The sequence below is a fragment of the Physella acuta genome, unplaced genomic scaffold (assembly GCF_028476545.2).
Source record: "Physella acuta isolate Inbredline_101_S28 unplaced genomic scaffold, ASM2847654v3 ptg000285l, whole genome shotgun sequence".
NCBI classification, from domain to species: domain Eukaryota; kingdom Metazoa; phylum Mollusca; class Gastropoda; family Physidae; genus Physella; species Physella acuta.
Genome location: NW_026731804.1, coordinates 463,134 through 486,354, shown reverse-complemented (window position 1 = coordinate 486,354; position 23,221 = coordinate 463,134). Strand labels below are relative to the sequence as shown.

General features: G+C 35.9%; 2 protein-coding genes across 6 annotated transcripts; one reads left to right on the top strand and one right to left on the bottom strand.

The window, feature by feature from the left end:
- Positions 1 to 3,523: 3,523 nt before the first annotated feature.
- LOC131939621 (radial spoke head protein 3 homolog) lies at positions 3,524 to 14,469 on the bottom strand. 3 transcript variants are annotated; one of them, XM_059298040.1, is made up of 9 exons: positions 14,193 to 14,469; positions 13,735 to 13,752; positions 13,136 to 13,220; positions 11,287 to 11,574; positions 10,695 to 10,898; positions 10,363 to 10,525; positions 8,787 to 9,001; positions 4,662 to 4,693; positions 3,996 to 4,052 (listed from the first exon to the last, which is right to left on the bottom strand). In XM_059298040.1, the coding sequence occupies exons 1-8, from the start codon at positions 14,309 to 14,311 to the stop codon at positions 4,664 to 4,666; spliced, it is 1,122 nt and encodes a 373-aa protein (XP_059154023.1). In that variant the 5' UTR covers positions 14,312 to 14,469; the 3' UTR covers positions 3,996 to 4,052; positions 4,662 to 4,663. The 3 variants fall into 3 exon arrangements, with proteins under 3 accessions (XP_059154020.1, XP_059154022.1, XP_059154023.1); XM_059298037.1 differs by lacking the exon at positions 4,662 to 4,693 and having other exon boundaries at positions 3,524 to 4,052; XM_059298039.1 differs by lacking the exons at positions 4,662 to 4,693; positions 13,735 to 13,752 and having other exon boundaries at positions 3,524 to 4,052; positions 14,193 to 14,467.
- An 11-nt stretch (positions 14,470 to 14,480) lies between these two features.
- Positions 14,481 to 22,030, top strand: LOC131939622 (adrenodoxin). Of its 3 annotated transcripts, none has more exons than XM_059298042.1 (5): positions 14,481 to 14,515; positions 17,405 to 17,574; positions 18,167 to 18,279; positions 19,267 to 19,399; positions 20,019 to 22,030. In XM_059298042.1, exons 2-5 carry the CDS (start codon positions 17,417 to 17,419, stop codon positions 20,113 to 20,115), a joined length of 501 nt encoding a protein of 166 aa, XP_059154025.1. In that variant the 5' UTR covers positions 14,481 to 14,515; positions 17,405 to 17,416; the 3' UTR covers positions 20,116 to 22,030. The 3 variants fall into 3 exon arrangements, with proteins under 3 accessions (XP_059154025.1, XP_059154026.1, XP_059154024.1); XM_059298043.1 differs by lacking the exons at positions 14,481 to 14,515; positions 18,167 to 18,279 and adding exons at positions 14,913 to 15,264; positions 17,833 to 17,939; XM_059298041.1 differs by lacking the exon at positions 14,481 to 14,515 and adding an exon at positions 14,949 to 15,264.
- Positions 22,031 to 23,221: the final 1,191 nt, after the last annotated feature.

Genomic DNA, 23,221 nt, shown 5'->3' with positions numbered 1-23,221 from the left:
CTTGAATAAATTACTTAGAGACGGCTAAAAAATGACCTGAACCAATCTCCTGTTTGTCTAGCTAGTCCAACAACTCTGCATGTATCTTGACTGATCTGTTATGTTAGAACTCTTCAACGGTACAGGCAGTGCCGGCGCCAGGTTATTTAGCGCCCTATGCAAAACTTATTAAAAGCGCCCCCCCCCCCCCTACCGCAATTTGTTTCGTGCCCCCGGGGACAAACTTTCGATTTGCACCCCCCCAAACTTTCGATTTGTTTTTCCAACCCAGTTTGGCGCCCCCTACGGCCAGCGCCCTAGGCGACCGCCTAGTTCGCCTTATAGGTAGCGCCGGCCCTGCGTACAGGTCTCCATGTCTCCGGAGATGGTGCCAAACCGACATGAATTTTGACATCTTAACTATCTGCCTGTAGCTAACTGTCTGTAATTAGTTGCCTGTAACTATCTGCCTGTAAATAGCTGCCTGTAGCTAACTGTCTGTAATTAGTTGCCTGTAACTATCTGCCTGTAAATAGCTGCCTGTAGCTAACTGTCTGTAATTAGTTGCCTGTAACTATCTGCCTGTAAATAGCTGCCTGTAGCTAACTGTCTGTAATTAGTTGCCTGTAACTATCTGCCTGTAATTAGCTGCCTGTAGCTAGCTGCCTGTCGTTAACTGCCTGTAATTAGTTGCCTGTAACTATCTGCTACTGACGCCCACATACATTTTAAACACGCTTCCTCACATCATAAAAATAAACCCCTGTCATAGAAAAAAAAACGAAGATCCCTATCACACAAAAAAGAATCCCTCAGAAAAAAAGAATCCCTCAGAAAAAAAAGAATCCCTCAGAAAAAAAGAATCCCTAAGAAAAAAGAATCGTTAAGGAAAAAGGATCCTTATTTCAGAAAAATGGATCCCTCAGAAAAAAGAATCCCTCAGAAAAAAGAATCCCTAACGAAAAAGGATCCCTATCTCAGAAAAAATGATCCCTATCTCAGAAAAAAGGATCCCTATCTCAGAAAAAATGATCCCTATCTCAGAAAAAAGGATCCCTTAGAAAAAAGAATCCCTCAGAAAAAAAGAATCCCTCAGAAAAAAGAATCACTCAGAAAAAAGGATCCTTATCTCAGAAAAAAGGATCCCTATCTCAGAAAAAATGATCCCTATCTCAGAAAAAATTATCCCTATCTCAGAAAAAAGGATCCCTATCTCAGAAAAAAGGATCCCTATCTCAGAAAAAAGGATCCCTATCTCAGAAAAAAAGATCCCTATCTCAGAAAAAAGGATCCCTATCTCAGAAAAAAGGATCCCTATCTCAGAAATAAACCGGGAGTGATCTCCCCTAAACTTTCTCGAATATTCTTATATAAAACAACAGGGGATGGGAACTCGGGATATAGTTATGATTTTTAATCAATTTTAAATACATTAACTTTTTAAAATAAAATAGAATCTCATAGAAAAAAGTATTGCACACCAAGCGAACGCCGAATAAAGATGTTCATAATGGTGCGCAATATTATTAGTACTTTATAAATTTAGATGCGTTTTTGAGAAATCGGAAATAGCGTAAATTAGTACTCCCCGTCAACGGAAATTACTCAAAATTTAACAAAAGGTAGAGAATTAGATCTTTAACTTACATGTGAAATTTCATTTATCTATCTGAAATAGTACTCAAGTTATAGGCTTTTGAAAAATTCAAAGTAGGAAAAGTACCACTTCCGGTTATCGGAAATCGCTTAAAAGTTGATACGGATCTACGATTTTGATAAAATACTTATATATGAAATTTCATCAACCTAGCTGTAACGGTACTCAAGTTATCGTGTTTACACACGGACACACAGACAGACAGACAGACACACAGACAGACACACAGACATACGGACAAGATTGCAAAATTATGTTTTTCCGTATCAGTGAGGTGTAAAACGTCGAGATTTGTAAAAATCTCGATTTTTTTTTTTGCACGATTACAATACTTTCTCTATACTACGTATATACGAGAAAGTAAAAACCAGGATCCCTGCCAGAGCTGCAGTCAAAGACTTCACCTAAAGCCAACCATACCATGGACGACAGGGTTTCTTTCAGACATGTGGCTCTAGGGGTAGGTGTCATTTGAAACTTCTGGTTAGTGAAGTTAAACATGTTTCTACTGGTCGCCGTATGGAGGGGCGGGGGGGGGGGGGGTTCTACTGAGATCCCTGGAAGAAACCCTACAGGATGACCTCGCTAAGAACCTTTAGAAAAGTCGGTCTCTAAAGTAGTTTGGTCTGTATTTGATAAAAGATATCATTGGAAAAAAATCACAACCATTACCATCAACCCTACCACTGTATACATTTTACTTCGTTGGGGTAGATGGAGATGCTTGGAGAAAGAAAAAATCAGTAAATTCTACAGGTCAAATATTTTACCAAAGAAAAAAAAACCAACAGCAAGACATAGTTTATTTATCAAGATTTATTTCCCGTTCATCAGTTACAAAGATGTGCAACCATCATACATCTTCAAATACTGTCAATATATTTTTAAAAAGTAGGATTTTTAATTGATACCAATCTTTCATTCAACCTTTTTTTATGAATGAAATGACAAAACGTAAGGTGATACTAAAACTAGAACATTGGAAATATAAAATGTTGCTGTTAGAAATTATAAGGAAGGTTATACATTTTAAAATTATATATTTTTTTAAATTGTAGCTTTATTGAGCACTTCAGACAAGTCCACAACTTAACGGCCCAACAGCCTTATACTCACCATCTTAAGCCACATATGACCTGAGACTGGAGATTTAGATATACCGCACCACCTCCTACCATTAAAAAATGAAGAAGAGTGGCCAACTTTAAAACGCCCTTTGTTAAAAGCAAAAAAAAAGGCTTAAAATTTTTTTTCAAACACATTTGCCAGTTAAACCTGAGAAAATAAACACAAATTATTTTATTTCAAACTTCCGTACACATTGAGGCAAAAGTGTAACCTCCTGCTAATGAATATAATACCAAAGGTCAGGGGTTACATCATTTAATTATGTTAATATCACAGCCCACATTGGAGTTCAAAGAGTAAAATTAAAATAATCGTCTATAAAACAGTTTGTACAGTTTAACATCTTTGGCTGCTTAATTATAAAATTAAACTAATAAAACACGTTTTCTGTAATTGTTGTTGCGAGCTTTAAAATACAACAAATTAAAAAAAAATTATACTAGACAATTAGACCAATGTTTGTAATGTATGTACCAAATATTATTCATACCAATCAAACTTCAATCAGTTGTACTTGCCTGTACTATAAAAAGATGTATAGATATATAAATAAATTAAAATGTTAGCAGAAATTATTGGATAAAATCAAGTTGACAAAATCCTCCATTTCGTTTCATCTCATCACATACAAATATAAAGAAAAGACATTCATTCACACTTACTTTTAATTTGGTGTAATAATACTTGGCTTTCAACATACTTTATCTTACTTTATGATAGAGAACTTCACATTCTAATATACACAATTAAAACATCTGGAAGAGTAAAGGCATATTTATTGTATAAATTTCATCAAATATTTTTCGAGTACAAAAATTACATTGGCAACAAGTGTAAACAACTCTAGCAGTTTAAAATTTAAAAATCAGTGCTATTTTTAAATAAAATGGTTTTTATTGTAAATCCGGATAAATTTATAGCAAAACAAAATACAAATCTAGTGGATAATAAAATTTCCAAACTAAATTCCAATGTAAATTCCGGTATTGCTATGTAATGATTAATTTTCTTACACAAATGGGCCCTTTCTTCTTTATAAACACTAGCATAAACTGCCACTTTTAAATCAAACTTAAGATAATTAACAAACCCATAATTGAATTAATTATTTAATTGTAAATGAAATAATCTTGAGCTAATCCTGACTGCCAGCCTCTGTGTCGGCAGGTTGGTCACCATCGGCTCCACCCTCACCATCCTGCTCTGTCTCCCCCTCCTCCTCCCCTCCCACCGGCTGAACCTCACCATCATCAGCCACCCCTGCCGCACTGTCTTCCTCCTCTGGCTTCTGAAGAAAAGTTGAAGAAAAAAATATCTCTTATTACATTTATATGACCAGTATGTGAAGTTTTCTAATCTATGCAAATAAAATAAGAGCGTAAGAATATGTATTACATTTTTTTAAATTTTAACGGTGTATGTAACACATTTAAGGCACGGAATGAGTTGTATTTTAGCACTACACGTAGCAATTAATACATTTCTTGTGTCATTATCGATAGCCCACTTTTGAATTTGCCGAGCATTAACTGGTCACTGTCTTATAAAAACAGATAGATTCTACTTCATCTACTCTAAAGAGTTCTAAGTTCTAGGTAATTTACAACTTCCAAATAATTTATTATCATATAGTTTTGACTATTCCTAAAATAATGGCTACATTTCCTAATATATGTGATTCCTTAATTAATTATGATCAAGTTTTCTGTTCCATTAAATTTCCTGGAACAGATCCAACAAAATACGTTTTTTTTTTTAAAGAAAGTTGAGAAACAATTTAAAAAAAAGATGAAATTAAATAGAATTACATAAAAAATACAATTGAAATAACAATTTAAAAATCTTGCATAAGATTAACGAGAAAATAAAACAAACGAATACAATGGTAGATGTCTACTTCTATTCGGTTAGCTGCTCCTCTGAATTCAACTGGAAAAAAATAGCATTTAGAAATACGTTTTTTTTTAATCAAAATAGATTTTTTTCTGTGGACTGTTTGTTTCATTGGTACGGATTTTTATTTTATTTTCCCAGCCCCCTACTGATACCATCATTGTAGCCAGTCCGTCTACCACAGCTACCCCATCCCAAATTACACTCCCCACAATGCACCGAGCCTCCAATTTCTGCATTAACTGCACCGCTGCACCTGGACAACCCCCCCCCCCCCCCACCCCCATTACATGTCTTCAATCGTTGCAGTTTTTTTTTTTACTGCAATTGTTTTTAAAATCCTGAATATCGGGTCAGTGTTGCTACTAATTATCATTAGCTTAAGTAACGGTAATGTCGGGCAGGATCAGGGGGTCACGCGCCACTGAACAGCCCAACTCAAACCATCTTTCAACACAAACACGCATCTTTCTAGATGGGGCCAGAGCTTTCTGTTCCCACACTTCCCCACACACAATGTGAGGGTGGTACTCGTTCCCCACACACAATGTGAGGGTGGAAAACCGAGCTTAATCCCAAATGTTATAATAATATACTCGTGAGCTGCCCAACTTAGTGTGCGCGCCGTGAGCTAGATCATTCGATTAAACTTTGGTTACGTCGCCTTGTGTTCAATAGAAGAATGGGCACACAATGGACAAAAGACGTGAATGTATCAATGTAATAGTAGAAACGTAGGAAAACAAGTGGCCATGTATAGATTTAACACGGCTAAACACATCTTTCATAGATCCAGCATGCGGCCCGACCTTAGTCCCACATACAGCACCATACATACTGAATATCAGTCCAACATACAGCATCATACATACTGAATAAGACAGCATCTGACATACATAAGTCATTCAGCATAAGATGTGAGACAAAAGTTTGTCAGATATTGAGCATTCAGCCTAGTGCCGTGAGATTAACTACAGCACCCAACATAGAACATCAGACACAGTCATCACAAACAGCATGTGGTAGGCTACAGTATCAAGTACAGCCTCAGTCAAACATGCAGCATGACTTTAACCTCTGTCAAACATACAGCATCATGCAGCATGACTTAAACTGTCAAACAAAGGCTCCAACATGAGGTAAGATCCCAGCGACCTTACAGCCGTTTAACAATCTAGAAAACTCCCCAAGAAAACTCACCAGGCCGTAAAAAAACGAAACATATTCTTTCATTCTCGCCCGCTTTCTCTAATGAATATTCACTACAATGTCCTTGCGTCACAGCGACCCCCCCCCCTCCCCCACCCCTCCTGCGAGGTTCTTAAGATAATGTTATTTATGCTAACGAGCAGGCCAGTAATGAAAAACACTCAAGTGAGACCAGATTACTGCGCCCTTTGTTGGTCAAACAGCCGCCGATTATATAACCCAACAGCGAGGCACCCAGGGGTGCAAACCTTCGAGGGGAGATGGAGGGGTACTCGTCAGGCATGACACCGGGGGCGGCTTGTGTTTTCTTAATCTCACCCCACCCCCTCCCCCCTCCCAGCGGCCAAGCAAATCGTCAACCCAGATCTCTTTCAGCGTGTTTCTCCTCCTATGAATACAAGGCAGGCAGCAAACCGCCCCGCTCTAGTGTTTGATTGTGTCGTAGCAAGTCTACACTCCAGAGCTTGTCGAGGGGGGCTAACTCGTCACTTCTGCAGCCACGGAAGTAGCTCAATGGCCGCTACCTTGTGGCCCTTCACCAGGCCCCAAAGAGGCCGCTTATTCTTCTTTTCTTCTCCCCACAGAATGGGAGATGGTCCTGGGTGACGCAGGGGCGGGGGCTAATTTAAACATGTGGCGGTTATTGTAACTGATTTCGCACGCAAGCGGACAAAAAGCGCATTGAAAGTTGGAGGGTGATTAAACCATGATTAGCTTGTAGGAGATGACGCAAACACGTGTCAGCGCGCGCCGGGAAAGAAAGTCATCCGGCGCGAGGAGACTGATGGAGGCCATTGAGGGAGGCTGCGTCGAGGGTGCACTAGCCCCGTAGTTCCCACAAGAAATCCCCTCACCTGTTGTACGACCCATTGGGATTATGAATATTTATGGCTGTTTAAGTCATTTTGTTGCTCGAAATTTTTGTCTCTTTTCTAATTTATCGTTAAGGGGACGTAACTACAATCGGGCATTGGTGTCGAGGGGAGACAACGACAATCAGACATTTGTCTTAGTGTCACCTTGAAAAGCACAACAATCATGCGCGCTGCCTTTATACTTTCATCAAACTTTTGTCAAGTAAAAACTTGAGATCAATTCATAAAAAAACACGTTTACTTTCAATACCTGGCCGTCTTTTCTGCATTAAAGCATGTTAATAAGACCGGAACGGATTTCTGCTAATGTGGTAATTTGCTAAGTTACGGAGGAAAAAATACGTTTTTTTTTTCTCTCGTTTGTAATGTTCTCTGACTAATGTATTTTTGTAGCGACATTCAGTTTCCATCAGTTCTGTTTTTATGAGTTGTATTGGAAATATTAGAGTGCATGAATAAATTAATTAACAATTAGGAGGCGATTGTTCGCTGACGGCTAGGCGGCCGTAAATCTGCTTTGTTTAGACAAATGCACCCAGTAGGGAGGGGGGGGGGGGGGGCGCGTTAGGTATTGATTAAGGGCGACTGTTGTATGCGCGGTTATTAGTTAGGTCGATCGTTAGGGCTTGGGTTAAGTGGTTTAAAGGGATCTGATGGCTGGAGTCGAGTCGCGATGATACAGCCTAGAACCCGAGGGTTAGGGTTCGAATACACCTCGTGCTGGGAAAGTAGAACCTTGTCATCAACATCTAACTTGGTGAAGTTACATTATAAATCTTTTTGAAAGTAAAATGACAATAAGAGACTTCTTTGTGTGGTTCACGGAATTCCCGTTTGTGCACAAGACACATGGGGCAGATGAAGTATCGTTCACAAAGATAAGTTTACAACAAATCTTTAAGATAAGATGGCCAGACAAAATGTCAAATAAAGACCTGTGGCAAAACGAAAACAACAGCCAATAGACAGGGACAGTAGCCCGCTAATGGTGATGGATTGGGCATGCTCTGAGAAGAGGGTAGCGTCTGGAGGCAAGTGATAGACTAGAATCCCCAGGGGGAGGGTAAGTAGGCTGGTCAAGGCTATCCTGTGGTGGGGCTGCCGGGGCTTACATGGGCGTAAATAAAGAGAGCTAGAGAGTCCAGTGGAGAGGAGGGGCTGCAGTGACTTACATGGGGGCAAATAAAGAGAGCTACAGAGTCCAGTGGAGAGGTGGATGCTGCAGCCCTCTGCTCCCAATGAATAAGTCAACTGACCTCCAAATATCTAGTTAGAACTACAAATAATACTAATGACGTTAAAATTTAATAGTTTGCCTCCAGTCATAAGAGAAGGCATACATATGTCATGATTTGCCAATGGTTGACATATGTATGTCATGATTTGCCCATGATTATTTGTATAATGTTTAGAGATCGTAATTGAAAGAAAAAATCTGAGTCTACACAGTTTCAAAGAAAAATGTGAGAACAGGGTACGTTAGTTTACAAACTGAAACATTTTTAGGCTAGCCTCATCAGCTAAAAGACTGGCAACTAGTCGTATTAATGTGTAGCCTATCTAAGCTACTCCTGTGTGTTCATAAGATCATAGCAAATACCAACATGATTATGGAACACTAAACAATTCATCTAACTAGAATGTGACAGATAGATATTTAACTACAAGTTTTAAGGTGACTAGGCCATGCTAAACTTAGCATCTTTGATGGTGACTAATCCAAAACAAACTAAACAAACTGGAATGGGGCTTATGTCAAACTCACTAAATTGGAAGGTGACTACTCCATGCTACACTAACCCAATTGGAAGGTGACTAATCTATGCTACACTAACCCAATTGGAAGGTGACTAATCTATGCTACACTAACCCAATTGGATGGTGACTAATCCATGCTACACTAACCCAATAGGAAGTTGGCTAATCCATGCTACACTAACCCAATAGGAAGGTGACTAATCCATGCTACACTAACCCAATAGGAAGGTGACTAATCCATGCTACACTAACCCAATAGGAAGGTGACTAATCTATGCTAAACTCACAATATTGGAAGTTGACATCTCCAGCTCCTGTGTTTTATCCTGCAGTGTAACTTCTTCCTTGACTTCTGGCTCCTTGTCCAGCTGCTTGTAGACCTCTATCCTGCGGGTCACCAGCTCACATATAATGCCATCCAAGACCAGACGTCCACGCTCTGACCTGTCCAGCTCGGCCGTGACCTGATCCATCAGCCAGGGCATGAAGCCTTGCTCCACATCTAGAGGGAAACATCAACAGAGGGAAACATCAATAGAGGGAAACATCAATAGAGGGAAACATCAACAGAGGGAGACATCAATAGAGGGAAACATCAACAGAGGGAAACATCAATAGAGGGAAACATCAATAGAGGGAGACATCAATAGAGGGAAACATCAATAGAGGGAAACATCAATAGAGGGAAACATCAATAGAGGGAAACATCAATAGAGGGAAACATCAATAGAGGGAAACATCAATAGAGGGAGACATCAACAGAGGGAAACATCAATAGAGGGAATAATCAATAGATGGAAACATCAATAGAGGGAAACATCAATAGAGGGAGACATCAATAGAGGGAAACATCAACAGAGGGAAACATCAATAGAGGGAAACATCAATAGAGGGAGACATCAATAGAGGGAAACATCAATAGAGGGAAACATCAATAGAGGGAAACATCAATAGAGGGAAACATCAATAGAGGGAAACATCAATAGAGGGAAACATCAATAGAGGGAGACATCAACAGAGGGAAACATCAATAGAGGGAATAATCAATAGATGGAAACATCAATAGAGGGAAACATCAATAGAGGGAGACATCAACAGAGGGAGACATCAACAGACGGAAACATTAATAGAGGGAAACATCAGTAGAGGGAAACATCAATAGAGGGAAACATCAATAGAGGGAAACATCAGTAGAGGGAAACATCAGTAGAGGGAAACATACATCAATAGAGGGAAACATACATCAATAGAGGGAACCATCAGAGGGAAACATCAATAGAGGGAAACATCAATAGTGGGAAACATCAATAGAGGGAAACAATAGAGGGAAACATCAGTAGAGGGAAACATCAATAGAGGGAAACATCAGAGGGAAACATCAAATACATTTTTCAAAAGTAGTTGTGCAAGGTAATGTAGGGAAACTGTAGGGACTGCCTTCTGAACCAATCTAAGAACGAAGTGAAAGTATAGCTCCCCTTCCAAACCTGATGGTCTATGGGGCAAGTGAAGTAGAGTTCACATATTTCTGAGACCTTGGAATATGAATGGATACTGTGATCAGCACTATGCCCAGAGCTGGGTGGACTCAGAGACGGTCTACTAACTTGAACCGGAATTCAAACTTGAGACTTACGGGTTGGCAGTCTAGCTCTCTACTGCTAGGCCACTCTGTCCTCTAATCCAAGACTACATTTTTTACAAAATCTGGCAAATGTGACTACATCCCTCATGGGAATTTTAAAATGTAAATTGAAAAATTAATAGGTGGGGGAAAAGTAGTGTTACATTTTGAAATTACAAAGACTGCTTCCACTCCACTAACTCTTGAAGATTCCCGTAACCTAATGGTCCATTACTCACCTCTCTCGACTGGATCATAGAAGTAGCCATTATCAGACAAAGTGCCAAACACTGAGGGCACCAGATCTGCCAGATAACTCTGAGCGAAAGCACGAGCAGCAATTTTCTCTGCTGTTTCTTTTTCTTTCCTTAAGACTTCTCTCTGTTGTTTCATTCGCCTCTCCTACAACACAAAAAATCATACATGTTTTTAGCAATAAGAAAAACCACCATAAATAGACTAGTTACTTTAGTAGTGAGCAAAAATTTTACCAAGTTAGTTTTCTGACAAAGGGAAACAACACATAAAATAAACAAGAGTACAGAAACGAAATTGCCTCCCTTGAGTATACCTTTTCTTCCCTGTGACGTCTTTCTTGCTCCTCCAGCCTCTGTTGCTCCACAAGTTCAGCATTTCTCAGCTCCTCAAAGGCACGTTGTTGCTGTCTGAGGTTAGCCAACTCCTCTTCTTCCATTACCTCCAGCAGGGCCTGCTCAACTGTCTTTCCAACAAGGACCTCTAATATTGGCTTGACTTCACAGTCGAAATCGAAAAGCTGTTGATAGAGTTTATACATAGTATTTTTAAAATGCTTACTAATTAGTGGACTGGTTTTTTCTACAGATAGACTACAGTATTGAAAGATTAATGCATAATGCTAGTTTGGTTATACACTATTGTATTTTTAACTAGATGACATAATTTTATGTAACAGCTTATTTAAAGTTATTTCTAGATTAAAATCCGTATTTTACTTACAAAATTTATGAATCTATTAAAAAATACTTGTATTTATTATTAGAATATTTAAAAAGTTCATTGCATTTTCTCTTACTAACTGCCAGTTAAATAATTAACAGTAAGGCTGTAAAATAATGAAACATAAGGTTCTTTTTTTCTTACAATATCAGCAAAATGAATAACGAAAGATAACATGTTCTCACATCGCCATCATATATCTGTGTGGCTACGTCTAGACCTGTCTTGGCAGGGATGAACATGGGTGAGGGCGGGCGGTCAAGGAAAGCATCTGTCTGACATTCTTGGTCAGCTTCTTCCACCCGGTCACTCAACTCTTCAAGGTACAGCTCAGTTTGGACATCGATGTGTTTGCGGCCCTCCACCGGATCTGGCGACCTTGGCCTCAGCTGATCTTTGGCACGTTTCCTTGCTATTGCCCTGCGCCTGTTCTCTTGAAGCCGCTGTAGCTCAAGAGGGTCGGGCTGGGCAGTCTGCCAAACATAATGAGAAAGTTATATTTTGTCTTATTCAAGGTTAAAGGTTGTGTGATGTTTTAACACTACACACACATAATTAACTTGGTCTAAAATGAAGTTAAACCAACTTTTGGGAGACATGAAACAAATGCAACAACAATGTTGATACTTGTAAAGTTGAGCATAACTTTTTTGTTGTTAATGAGTTAATTGCTGTTAAATGCTTTGTAAAGTAATACTAAAGACATTTTTGTACTGTAAAGCATTTACTTGTATATAAAGTGTAACTTTATTTTTGTCAGCATTACTGATGTGTTTGTAAAGTGAAGCATTACTGATGTGTTTGTAAAGTGAAGCATTATTGATGTGTTTGTAAAGTGAAACATTACTGATGTGTTTGTAAAGTGAAGCATTACTGATGTGTTTGTAAAGTGAAGCATTACTGATGTTTTTGTAAAGTAAAGCATTATTGATGTGTTTGTAAAGTGAAGCATTACTGATGTGTTTGTAAAGTGAAGCATTATTGATGTGTTTGTAAAGTGAAACATTACTGATGTGTTTGTAAAGTGAAGCATTACTGATGTGTTTGTAAAGTGAAGCATTACTGATGTTTTTGTAAAGTAAAGCATTATTGATGTGTTTGTAAAGTGAAGCATTACTGATGTGTTTGTAAAGTGAAACATTACTGATGTGTTTGTAAAGTGAAGCATTATTGATGTGTTTGTAAAGTGAAGCATTACTGATGTGTTTGTAAAGTGAAACATTACTGATGTGTTTGTAAAGTGAAGCATTATTGATGTGTTTGTAAAGTGAAGCATTACTGATGTGTTTGTAAAGTGAAACATTACTGATGTGTTTGTAAAGTGAAGCATTATTGATGTGTTTGTAAAGTGAAGCATTACTGATGTGTTTGTAAAGTAAACCATTACTGTTGTGTTTGTAAAGTGAAGCATTACTGATGTGTTTGTAAAGTGAAACATTACTGATGTGTTTGTAAAGTGAAGCATTATTGATGTGTTTGTAAAGTGAAGCATTACTGATGTGTTTGTAAAGTGAAACATTACTGATGTGTTTGTAAAGTGAAGCATTATTGATGTGTTTGTAAAGTGAAGCATTATTGATGTGTTTGTAAAGTGAAGCATTACTGATGTGTTTGTAAAGTGAAACATTACTGATGTGTTTGTAAAGTGAAGCATTATTGATGTGTTTGTAAAGTGAAGCATTACTGATGTGTTTGTAAAGTAAACCATTACTGTTGTGTTTGTAAAGTGAAGCATTACTGATGTGTTTGTAAAGTGAAACATTACTGATGTGTTTGTAAAGTGAAGCATTATTGATGTGTTTGTAAAGTGAAGCATTACTGATGTGTTTGTAAAGTGAAACATTACTGATGTGTTTGTAAAGTGAAGCATTATTGATGTGTTTGTAAAGTGAAGCATTACTGATGTGTTTGTAAAGTAAACCATTACTGTTGTGTTTGTAAAGTGAAACATTACTGATGTGTTTGTAAAGTAAAGCATTACTGATGTGTTTGTAAAGTAAAGCATTACTGATGTGTTTGTAAAGTGAAACCTACCGCAGGCAGTGTGTGCTGGGCATAGGTATTACCACGAACCACTCTCCTGTCATACATAATGTTGCCATATTGTATCGGACCATCTCTAAAAAAGAAAAAATACATTTTTAAACAAGTGGCATGGTGTACTTAATGTAGTGGATCTTTAAGATACTAATAACTTTATGTATTTTTAATTCGTAAATGTTTCCAGTGGCTTGGCTCCAGGTGAGGCTATAAAATACAGTTTTGTCAAACATGAGATCCAGTTTGTGTTTAAGACAAATAGGATGCCATGTGTATAGGACTGTTCTTTTATTGGGTACAAATAATTATGAATTCAACATAGAATAAGTATATAAGACAAATAGGATGCCATGTGTATAGGACTGTTCTTTTATTGGGTACAAATAATTATGAATTCAACATAGAATAAGTATATAAGACAAATAGGATGCCATGTGTATAGGACTGTTCTTTTATTGGGTACAAATAATTATGAATTCAACATAGAATAAAAGTATATAAAGAAAATTTATTTAAAATATCAGATAAAAATTCAAAATTTTCAAATTCAAAAGAACAAAGTCAAATTAGAAATTGTAACACTTTCAACTCACCCACACTGGCAATGACGCCTATACGTCATGAAAAAATTAAAAAATACTTAGTTGCTTATGTTATATAGATCTAAGTTTCTAAGGGATCAAATTATTATTTTCCAATTTTGTTCTAAATCAATTAGATTAGTTTAAAATGGGTTAAAATTTAATTCGTTTTACAATGATTGTCCACCAACCAACAGAAAAACATTGTGATCTAAGTCTAGTAAAAGCTTGATAAAATATAGAGTGAGAGTGTGATATTTGAATGATTTAAAGTTAAGTACTAAAGTAAGTACTAACTTAGTTAGTTAAAAAAGTCCTGTTAAAGTAGCTACAGGACTTGGCTGTCGATATGAGACTAAAGTGCTTTAGCACAGAATGACAAGAAGAGAAATAGATCCCTAGTTCTACTAGATTTGTTACTTCTTTAGAATTTAGTGGGTTTTTTTTTCTATTTTTTCTTTTAGACTTACGGGTTTTGAGATGCCGCTCCAGAATTAGGATCTCTGTACTTTTTTCTCTGTGGTACGGCTCTTGGCTGACTTGCGAAAGTGTATGTCCCTTCAGGCTTTTGTGGAAGGACGGTAGTCATTTTGGTTTTATCTTTGATTGATCAGCAACAACGATAACTGTCAATCCTATCGAAAAAGTTTCGCCTTGGTGGAGAAAGGCAGCTTCCCGAGCTCAAAATATTTACGTCTACGTTGTGCTTAGCAACGCCGCCATTATGCAGTACTGCAGCAAATACAGATCTAGAAGTACAGATCTAAACTCATCCCTCCCCTTCACTTCCCAGGTCAAACATTTTAATCAATCTTATTGTTTTTTCCTCATTTTATGATTTGTATCTGACTTTTTATCTACCGTTGTATTTGTTTTGATATGTTATACCTGGAAAAGTACAGTAGGCCCATGTCAGATAAATTTTCCCATTAAAATCCAATTTTATAGACTAATCAATATATACTATTATATACTTCTGGTTAATAAAATTTGATCATATTTTTTTTTACCGACAAAGACATTTAGTTGAGCTTTTTAAAATAATATGTTGTTTATTTCAACAACAAACAATTATAGGACTTTGTAAATCGCCCTTATTCGATGCCATATGAACGTCAGGTGCGCAGTAATTGATCCTTAAATCCTTATTATTTTTGTTGTTGTTCAGAGCTATAATATTGGTACTGTAACCATAATAAAATTAATTTAAATAATTTAGATCAATTATCTGAATTTTAACTTATTAAAAAAGGTATTTTATTAAACGTACGAACTAAGTTTTAATTTGTAATCCGAAATTAGTTCGCGGAGCTCAACAGAGTTGTCTAGCTTTGGATTATTTATAACACCATGACCTTCTACCTTTTGCCCTATAAAAGAAGTAACTGTAACGTCGTAGGCCTAACCTGTGTAATGTGTAACGTCTAAGAAGTATTTATGAAGTAGTGTAAGCAAGTGACAAAGTGTAACTTTAAATTCGGTGAAATTGAAACATAAATCGTCGTATCTCTTAAACGCACAGAGCAAGATTATCAACAGAAGGTTATTAATTTTAATTTAATAGCCTATATTTTTATTTCATGAATTAGTTTAGAATTACGATGAAATGTTTTCGACTTCTTAAAGTTAATTACTCAAATTAGATCTACTTAATAATATTAATAATGACTTGACTATTGACTTAGGCCTATTAATTAATTTAATATATTTACTATTTACTTAATAATCCTTATTCTAACTTTAATATTCGACTAACTAGCCCTTAGTTAGTAATTATAGGCCCCTACTAACCTTAATCAAATCTTGTCTCTTAGGCTTAAGAAAAATATTGAGATCTTATTCTTAAATGTCCTAATCTAGAATCTAGATTCTAGATGGACAGACACTATTCACTATTCTAGACTTGATCTATCTAGAATCTAGACCTAGTTGAGTCTAGCCAGTCTAGTCTAAACTAAAGTTTACCAAAGTCTTGTAATCTATAATAATAGGCCGATGCTAGCCGGAAAACGATATGCATGCGCAATGGAGAGAGACTACGACTTGCCTTTGCGGCAATGTTTTCGATGGTACTGCGCATGCGTGTGTTTACAACCGCAGAACCCTAATCCTAGCCCTATCCCTAATCCTATCCCTAACCCTAGTTATAGGTCATTGCGCATGTGCAGAACTATCTTTTGCAGACTAGGTGGAGAGGTTAGGGCGAAAAATCTTTTTCCGAGTAGTCACTTCGATAATAATATTATATTAATAAGCGAGTCTTACATCACTCACTTATGAAGTAGTGTAAGCAAGTGGGGGGGGGGGGCTTTGCCCCTACCCAAAGAGATACATGAAAGAAACTCTGCAAGCAAAACACTTTTAAGATTAGACACATGAATTAGGCAGAAATGTTGGTGTTTTAATTATAGTGTATCAATGACATAATTTATTTTGAGGGGGGGCAGCTTAGATATTCTTCTGGGGGGGGGGGGCGGCTTCGCCCCTACCCGAAGAGATGCATGAAAAAAATGAAAGAAACTCTGCATGCAAACCACTTTTAAGATTAGACAAAATTGGCTTTTTAAATTCAATGTTTACTCAAGAATCATTGACGTCATATTATTGTGTGTACTTTCCCAGTTTTAGAATCTTTCCTACTATAATATGTTCCATGTGACGTCACGTTTCATTTTCCTCATTACTGTGAATGTTTTAACTTTTCAAGTGTTTTCTCTATAGCGTTCCCAACAGATAGACAGACAGACAGATAGATAGATATACACAGACAGCAAAACTATTATTATAGATTAGATCTCTATTGTTACAAAATGTATTGATGGCATTTATAATCATTATATGATTAGGCCCATAGCCTATAGGCCTACTTAATTATTATTTAGAATATGAATCTCTAGACTAAACCAGTTATTTAGACAAGTCATGATCATAATTAGTGTTGTGACACATATTTTTTTATATTTTGAGCAGAAGATAAAATGCTGCACTTGCACATTTCTACTTCTATGTGCCTAAATCTAGTAGTACAGATCTAAACAGTAGGTCTTAACCTTTATTAAATTATGGAGGTACTGAATCCTAATAATTTCATATGCACAATCACCGGACCCTTCTAAAAAATCTTAATTATAGTTCTATTGTCTGTACTAACGAAATCCAGTCGCAAATTATGTGTTAGTTGTGTGTTTAGTAGGTACACTTACTGAGACTTACTCAACTATAAGGCCTACCTATTGTTTCTGGGTTTTTTTTAATGAGCTCTGCTGTTTACAGGTCTGAATGTAGGCCTATATTTTTTAAATGTTTTATATTATGGGGTAGAGTTACTACCCCTATGCCCAACCCTTTTTCTTTATCCATGCTGAGGACTGTCAAGATATTCACATAGTTTTATCTAGGTGAAGTTCATATAGGCCTAGCTGTGTGTCAATTCATGAAAAATTTGTTGTCATCAAAAACTCAAAACAAAATTATTAATTCATTAATAATTTGGGTTGTTTTCCTTCAGGGTCTTGAGTACATTGTAAAATTATTTAAAATTCAAAATATTATGGTCACAATATACTTTATATTTATTATCCATTGATAGTTGGGGACAATTTCAATATTTAAAGAAATTGATGGTTTTGATAAGACAAATCTACAATAGATTGGCATGCATTCTGATTTTTCTTATTCACAGATTCACTAAAACATGTCAGCCAGAAAAGTCACTTGTGCCTTATTGCCTAAATTATTTTCACCTAGACCATTGTGTTGTTCATCTCAGTCATGGTCAAGATTAAAAGCAAACAATTACACAATGAAAGAAAAAAGATTTTGTTCATCTGTACCAAAGCCACAAAAAGATAGGTAGGTATTAGTGTTCTAAAGTTTGAAAGAAGAATTTGTTTCTGACTATACATATTCAGTATTTTTTAAATAACAGATTGTATTCTGATGATACTGGTTGGTCTAGCTTTCTGTGATTAGACTACAAAAGTGCAGCATGACTTTCTGTAATGACTTGGTATGACAATCCGATAACTATTGAATTTTACAACCAGAGGTCTACAGAAAATCTGACAAACTAGGCATTTGTTGTATATTCCCTCAACCATTGTCTTTCAGTGTCACAGTAATATTTATTGATCGTGATGGAGACAGAATAACAACCAAAGCTGTGGTTGGTGAGTCTTTGCTCACTACAGCCATAAATAATGATGTGGAGTTGGAAGGTAGCATTAGCAGTTTGTTTTATCTTGTACACTAATCTTTAACAAATTACTGCTTTTTATCTCATTTTGAATCTGATATATTTTACTGAGATAAAACAATTATTCTATTTTATTTTTGAATTCGTGGTATGCAAAAAAGTTTTAAAAAGCAGAATTTGTTAGGGATATGTTGTGTACCTGGGTTATGATATGTTGTTTTACCTCCCTTTTAATGGTATCCGTTTCAGAGTGAAAGTGACTTTTATATTGCGTGATGGTCAGAGACAGGATGTCAAGGCTAAAGTGGGCGACAACTTATTGGACATCATAGTTGAAAATAATGTGGATATAGATGGTTTTGGTCAGTTGTTATTTGTAATCAAATTTTGACAAATTGTATGAGCTAAAAAATCTTTTTTTAAACACTATTCACTCTGATATGAATACTCATGTTAACTTGATGTTGTTGTGGAAATATATTTCTTAATTACTAAAAAGAATATTTTCAGAAAACCAGGGTTAGATTGTCTGCAATCTGTTACATACTGATTGTGTTATTGTGTTTTTTATTTTAAAAAAACATCAATAAATGTTTGCAAGTTTAAAATATTAGGCTCAAGTCCTTTTGAAGGACCTTTAAATGGTTAAAAAAAAAAGAGCCCCTCCAAGCCTGTTAGCCACATGTCAGATAAGGTAGAGTTCACGTTGTTCCTTGACCTCTGCTTAGGCAGATTGTATGGTTAGCACTATGCCCAGCCATTTTGTTTTCACTAACTCAAACTGAAGTCAAGTGCCCATCAGAATCTTTTAAGAATTAAATTTTTAAATTATATTTTAATTTTAACACAGGAACTCAAAAAAGACAAAAGGTGTTGGGTTATTAAATTAGGATATAATTTTATAAAATCAAGTAGTACCCAACTACCTCATGTCATGAAAATATGTCCTGATGTTTGACTCAAATAAGTGGCTGAGGATTGGGTTTTGTACAGTGTAAAGTGTTAACAGTGACTTACTCCCAACTTCCACAAATCCCATAACTTCAGGGTAACTGCAAGTATATGTGACTGACTCCTATATCAATTCCCATAACTTAGGGTAACCTCAACTCACATTCGGATTATAAACACGTCCAATGCTTTCGTAATAAAAAAAAACTTAAGTATTCTATGACAAACAAGCATACTCTTATAATACTGAGTTCCATGCAACTTCCTTGTTTAATAATCTCCTTGAAATATTTCATTAACTAATTCTAAAGGTCATGGCCTTTGGGGCTCTGATCATTACAACCAGCTTAAAAAAATCAATAACTTGGTGTGATGTCAGTGGAATGTTGTGTCCCCAGGTGCTTGTGAGGGAACCCTGGCCTGCTCCACCTGCCATCTGATTTTCAAGCCAGATGATTACAAGAAAATACCTGATAAGCCCACTGATGAGGAGCTGGACATGCTGGACTTGGCCTATGGCCTCACAGACACGTACGTCATTCCCTACGCCCACACTTCCGTCATGACACCCACACTTCCGTCATGACACCCACACGTTTTCACATTTTTTTAAAACTAAATGTAGGATTATTATGAGAGTGTTCTCCGTTATCAGTGTCAAGGGTAGGATTAGGGCTAATGTTGGGGCAGTAGCATTATAAGATGTTGGGGAGGGGTGCTGACTGCATGGTGGGGATAAAATGGAACATTTATAATGCTGCTTGAAAACCTTTTATGTCAAATTAATTCAGTAGCACTAAACTGTTAAACATTTTAGAGCTCAGAGTGGTAGCACATGGGGAGGGGATGACACCATATTGCCTCTAGTTTCAAGCACAAACCAAGCTTATATATGAATAGAGTTGGTATCCTAAGTCTCCCAGCTTAGTGGTGCCACTGCTGCCAGGATAGCAGTACTGGCAAAACTGTTGTCTCAAGCACATTATGCAAGGTTTTAATATGCATAATGCTCCAAAACAAATAGGAAATATAAACAAATCTAAAAAACTTGTGTCATTAATAAGTCATAAATTTCTTTAATATTTTATAAATAAATAAATAATACAGTTGAGATGCCAATATGTTGAATATTTTCTACTCTCTAATCCAGGTCCCGATTGGGCTGCCAGGTTATTGTCACCAAAGATATGGATGGTTTAGAGATTATGGTTCCAAAAGGAGTGGCAGATGCCAGAGGTGGCTCATAATAACTGACCTCATCAGCTGGACCATGCAACATCACTACTTCTGTATAAGATAGTCACTCAACAAGTCTTGGCTTGATCTTATTAAAACCTATTCATCACCAAATTACTCTTTAAAAATTCTATCTATAACTTTAACTGTTTACTAGTTCCATGATATCTTGGTGGCAGTTGATCTGTTTATATATTATGCCTTCTATTGAAGCACTCAGTCCAGATAATGAAATAAAGAATAACATTATCTAAGACATTATTAACTTGCACTTTTTAACTTTATTCATTACTGTATTTTGGACGTGTTCTTATGATATAAATACAGAGTAAACAAAGGCAATATATTTTTTGAAGTGTTTTTTAACAGAAGCAGAAGTAGATGACAGTTTGCAATAATTAAAATAGAAACATTTGACTCTTGTTGCTGTAAGATAATCTTTGAATTTGGTTACTTTGTGTTTAGTTTCAGAGTGATTTGACATCATAGTTAAGTCATGGGAATAGTTTTCTATACTAGACCACCAACAATTCTTTTATAATGGCTGTATGAAGCAGTATTTGTGTAATAGTTTAAAAAGTTTTATTTTTTAAAACTGGATGAATATGATGTTAAAATATTATTTTAACCACATCAGATGTGATTTAAGTCTACTGCTAAAAGTTTATAACTGTCCATTAAAATTCAATGGATGATTAAATTAAATCCTATTTTGATTTTACTCTTTTCCAAGTGTGGATGTCATATTTTTATCAGATGTACATGTCCTACTTATGGGTAACTGGTGTACAAATATTGATCACAGATTTTTAAAATGCATTTCTTTTTTTTTCTAGAATAACCAATCACAGATCTTTTCTCTTGATGTTGATATCTTTGTTACTTTAACTCATTCATATATTGTATCAGTGTTTCTCATTGGCCTGCTGTGTCTGGCCACATGAATCTGTTGTCATATTTCATCCATTCATACAGTCACTAAAGTCCAACTAGCAATAGTCTGGAGTTGTGTATGGGTCAACTCTGTGAATAAAATAAAGATAAATACAAAGTAAAAAAATTAATATGGACTGCAGTAACATATAATGATATGTAAGCTTTAAATTTAAAAGTTAATCTGTTTTACATTTTTTTTTAAATTTTATTTACTTTTTTATACTCCCCACCTTCCTCCACAATTGATGCTTGCAGAGCAAAGAGAAACAAATAATTTCACTATATAACAAGATTTTTTTTAATGTATTAGATTTCTCTAGAACAGGGGTTGGCAACCTACAGCTCTAGGATGTAGCTCGCCAGTTCCATAATAAATATATTATTTTCATAACATAAAAATATTATACTGTAAAAAAAAAATTAAACAAGATAAAAACAATGAGAATAGGTGGAGTAGAGCCTGTAGTTATATAATTTGATTTTATTATCCTAGCAGAGCTAGCTAAAATACTATTATGTTTGGTGAAAAAACATGTGTATGTTTTATATATGAATAAATATTATTTCATACTTAAACCCATTTATTTTAAATCTATTTACCTAATATTAATCAAATACCATAATGCTGAAAAAAATATTGAAAACTGGAACATTTTGTAAATTTTAATTTTTGGCTCTTCCGCCTCAAAAGGTTGCCGACCTCTGCTCTAGAAGATTAAATGTTTTCCTTGTTTTAGGACACAAGATTATAAAATAGTGAAGAGATGTTTGTTCTTATGACCATAGTTCTTGCTTCCCGGTGCCCTTTTCATGGTCCTGACAGAAACAACTTCTTGTATGAGAGCTATCATGTTATGTTTTGATTGTGAAAGGGGGCATCAGTGGTGGGAGATACATCTTGTATGTACGAAGTGTTCTTGTAACTTACACAAGCTGTATGTGGTTTTGTTGATGGTGTTGATCAGAGAAATTAAATATCAATCAAAACTAGTCAGTGTTTTTTTTTAGTGATCTGAGCATTTTGTATTGAGTGTTAATGTAAAAGGTAATTTCTCATTGATAGGAAATCTCATGTGTATTACCAGATACCACAGGAACATCACACATGTAAGACCAAATACCACATAAGAACATCACACATGTAAGACCAAATACCACATAAGAACATCACACATGTAAGACCAAATACCACATAAGAACATCACACATGTAAGACCAAATACCACATAAGAACATCACACATGTAAGACCAAATACCACATAAGAACATCACACATGTATGACTAAATACCACATAAGAACATCACACATGTATGACCAGATACCACATAAGAACATCACACATGAAAGACCAAATACCACATAAGAACATCACACATGTAAGACCAAATACCACATAAGAACATCACACATGTAAGACAAAATACCGCAGGAACATCACACATGTAAGACCAAATACCACATAAGAACATCATACATGTAGGACCAGATACCACATAAGAATATCACACACATAGTACTAGATACCACATAGGAACAAACATGTAGGACCATAGACCAGTTAGCCACATCAAACACCTAGGACCAGATACCAATCAAAATTAAGTTACAATCCACAAACCCTTACATTGGCAGATATTCTGAATGTAATAAAAGCTTATGAAAAACATTGGTTAAGGTTTTTATTTAGCTCTTTCAGATGTTTGTGGCTCCACAAATCTTGGAATATTAATTTAACCCACTTCCCATATTCTGACTGAGCTGAAATTTAACCCACTTCCCATTGTCTGATGCAGCTGAAATTTTGGCACAGTGGTTGATTTTTGATGACAATGCAAGGATATCTAACTTATTTCTAATTTAAGTCTTTAATTAGATACATAATTTTATATTATTTTGTTTGTTAATCAGCTAATCTTGGAATATTAATTTAACTATTAATTGATATTAATTTAACCCACATCTCATTATCCGGTTGAGCTGAATTTAGGAACAGTGGTAGATCTAAGATGACGATGCAAGAATATAAATTTTTTTATCTAATTAGATAGACAATTAGTCATTAAAAATTATTTTAATAAAACAAATATTAAAAAACTTTATAGCAACAAGCTTTTAAATGCACTGAAAATAAGACCAATTTGCTTTCTTTCAGAAAAGCCTTGGCCGCTCATTAGATCT